The following is a 1,420-nucleotide window of genomic DNA, read 5'->3' as shown; positions in this document are numbered from 1 at the left end:
ATCCTGCATAGTCCAAGATCTTAGTAGTTTGGTAAATATTATATGGTTCCATACCCATTAAATATATTTTGTAGACAACACAGACAGGCCAAGCAGTCATGTAATCTGTAGACTGTCATGTAATCGAAACAGTAAACTAGGTAGCTGGAAGAGGCTCTGAGACCAAGCATAAGTCTGGTTAGTGGAACCTGATTATTAGTGGCAAATGAAAGGCATTCATTCTAACAGCAATACTAGGTGAATCTGATATAGGTGCTAAAAAAAATTATCTTGCGAAATGACTGAACATGCATTATTTACATATGATGCTGCGCGGTTATTTACAGGTGCCCTTCTATAATAAAACTAATTCTAAATGCAATGGTACAATAATAATAATGTTATTATACGCAGCTTCATTTACATTCTCCCATCCATGCCTCGTGGAGATAATTTTCAATATTCGGCTGAGATATAACTGAATGGGCACTCTACGATCATTAGTGTATAACTGATATATTTTGCTTAATATCTATTGCTCATCACTGCAGATACAGAAATAAAATTGTTACTTAATATTTCTCGCAGAAAAAAAAAGCCGTCAAGCCGATGGACTACATAATACATCCCCTTAGAATAGTCATCCACAATTGAAATTAAATAAAAACAAACCAACTGTGAAATCCACTCACCCTCCAGCAAATAAGTGAATTAAAGTATCTCGATTCAAACTCATTTTGTTGCTAATCCAACACGATTTATCCCAAAATCAGCCTGTCCCTCCTCCCTCATCACTAGTTAAGCCATCACTGATCGTCTGCTGAAGCGAGTGTTTTGGGTTGGTTTCCATCACGTGATCACTCGATGATGATTGGTCGGCTGTGTGTCCCGGGTGGCTCCGATTGGTCACTTGCCTGTCTCGGATGGCGCTGATTGGTCACCTGCATGTCCCGGGGAACGTTGATTGGTCCAAATCTTGGGTCGGGGCCATGTGAACACGTGAACTTTGTTTACATCCTCAGATGAACCTCGACATAGCGAACTGTACATAGTCGTAAAAGGAACAACTCTCATTAGTGGAACAATTGTTGTAAACGGCTTTCCACGTTGTGTACACTCCATGAGTGTATCCGAGGAACAATGCACACGAGGTAACTGAAGTACTCTATACAATGAAATATATGCCCTACGCCGTTAATTTCTATTTTGCTATACTGTTGTCAAACTTGAACCACTTAGAACGTGAACTCTTAGGGTACGTTGATCAAGCACTGTACACCTGTACAATCCATGGGAGCTGTCATTGTATAAGAAGTCTTTCTTAAAGGATGTCATTAAATCGTGTATAATTGTTCATGTTAAACTTTGCCACAAGAAAGATGCATGTATCAAAAAACAAAAACAAAATATTTCTGTTGCAAATTATGAACAGATTTAACTC

The 1,420-nt window shown here is 38.6% G+C and overlaps 1 protein-coding gene across 1 annotated transcript in view; it reads right to left on the bottom strand.

The window, feature by feature from the left end:
• The window catches only part of LOC119585811 (solute carrier family 25 member 36-like), a gene marked incomplete at its 3' end in the record, with an annotated part of 29,761 nt that extends 28,949 nt beyond the window's left edge, over window positions 1–812 (bottom strand). Inside the window, 1 exon segment of the mRNA XM_037934532.1 lies at window positions 672–812. Within this exon segment, the coding sequence (XP_037790460.1) occupies window positions 672–715 (44 nt within the window). The 5' untranslated portion in view covers window positions 716–812.
• Between the last annotated feature and the right edge of the window lie 608 nt (window positions 813–1,420).

The sequence above is a fragment of the Penaeus monodon genome, chromosome 20, assembly GCF_015228065.2.
Source record: "Penaeus monodon isolate SGIC_2016 chromosome 20, NSTDA_Pmon_1, whole genome shotgun sequence".
In the NCBI taxonomy this organism is placed as follows: Eukaryota; Metazoa; Arthropoda; class Malacostraca; order Decapoda; family Penaeidae; genus Penaeus; species Penaeus monodon.
Note: the sequence above shows the minus strand (reverse complement) of the source record. Positions and strands in the feature narration are given on the sequence as shown.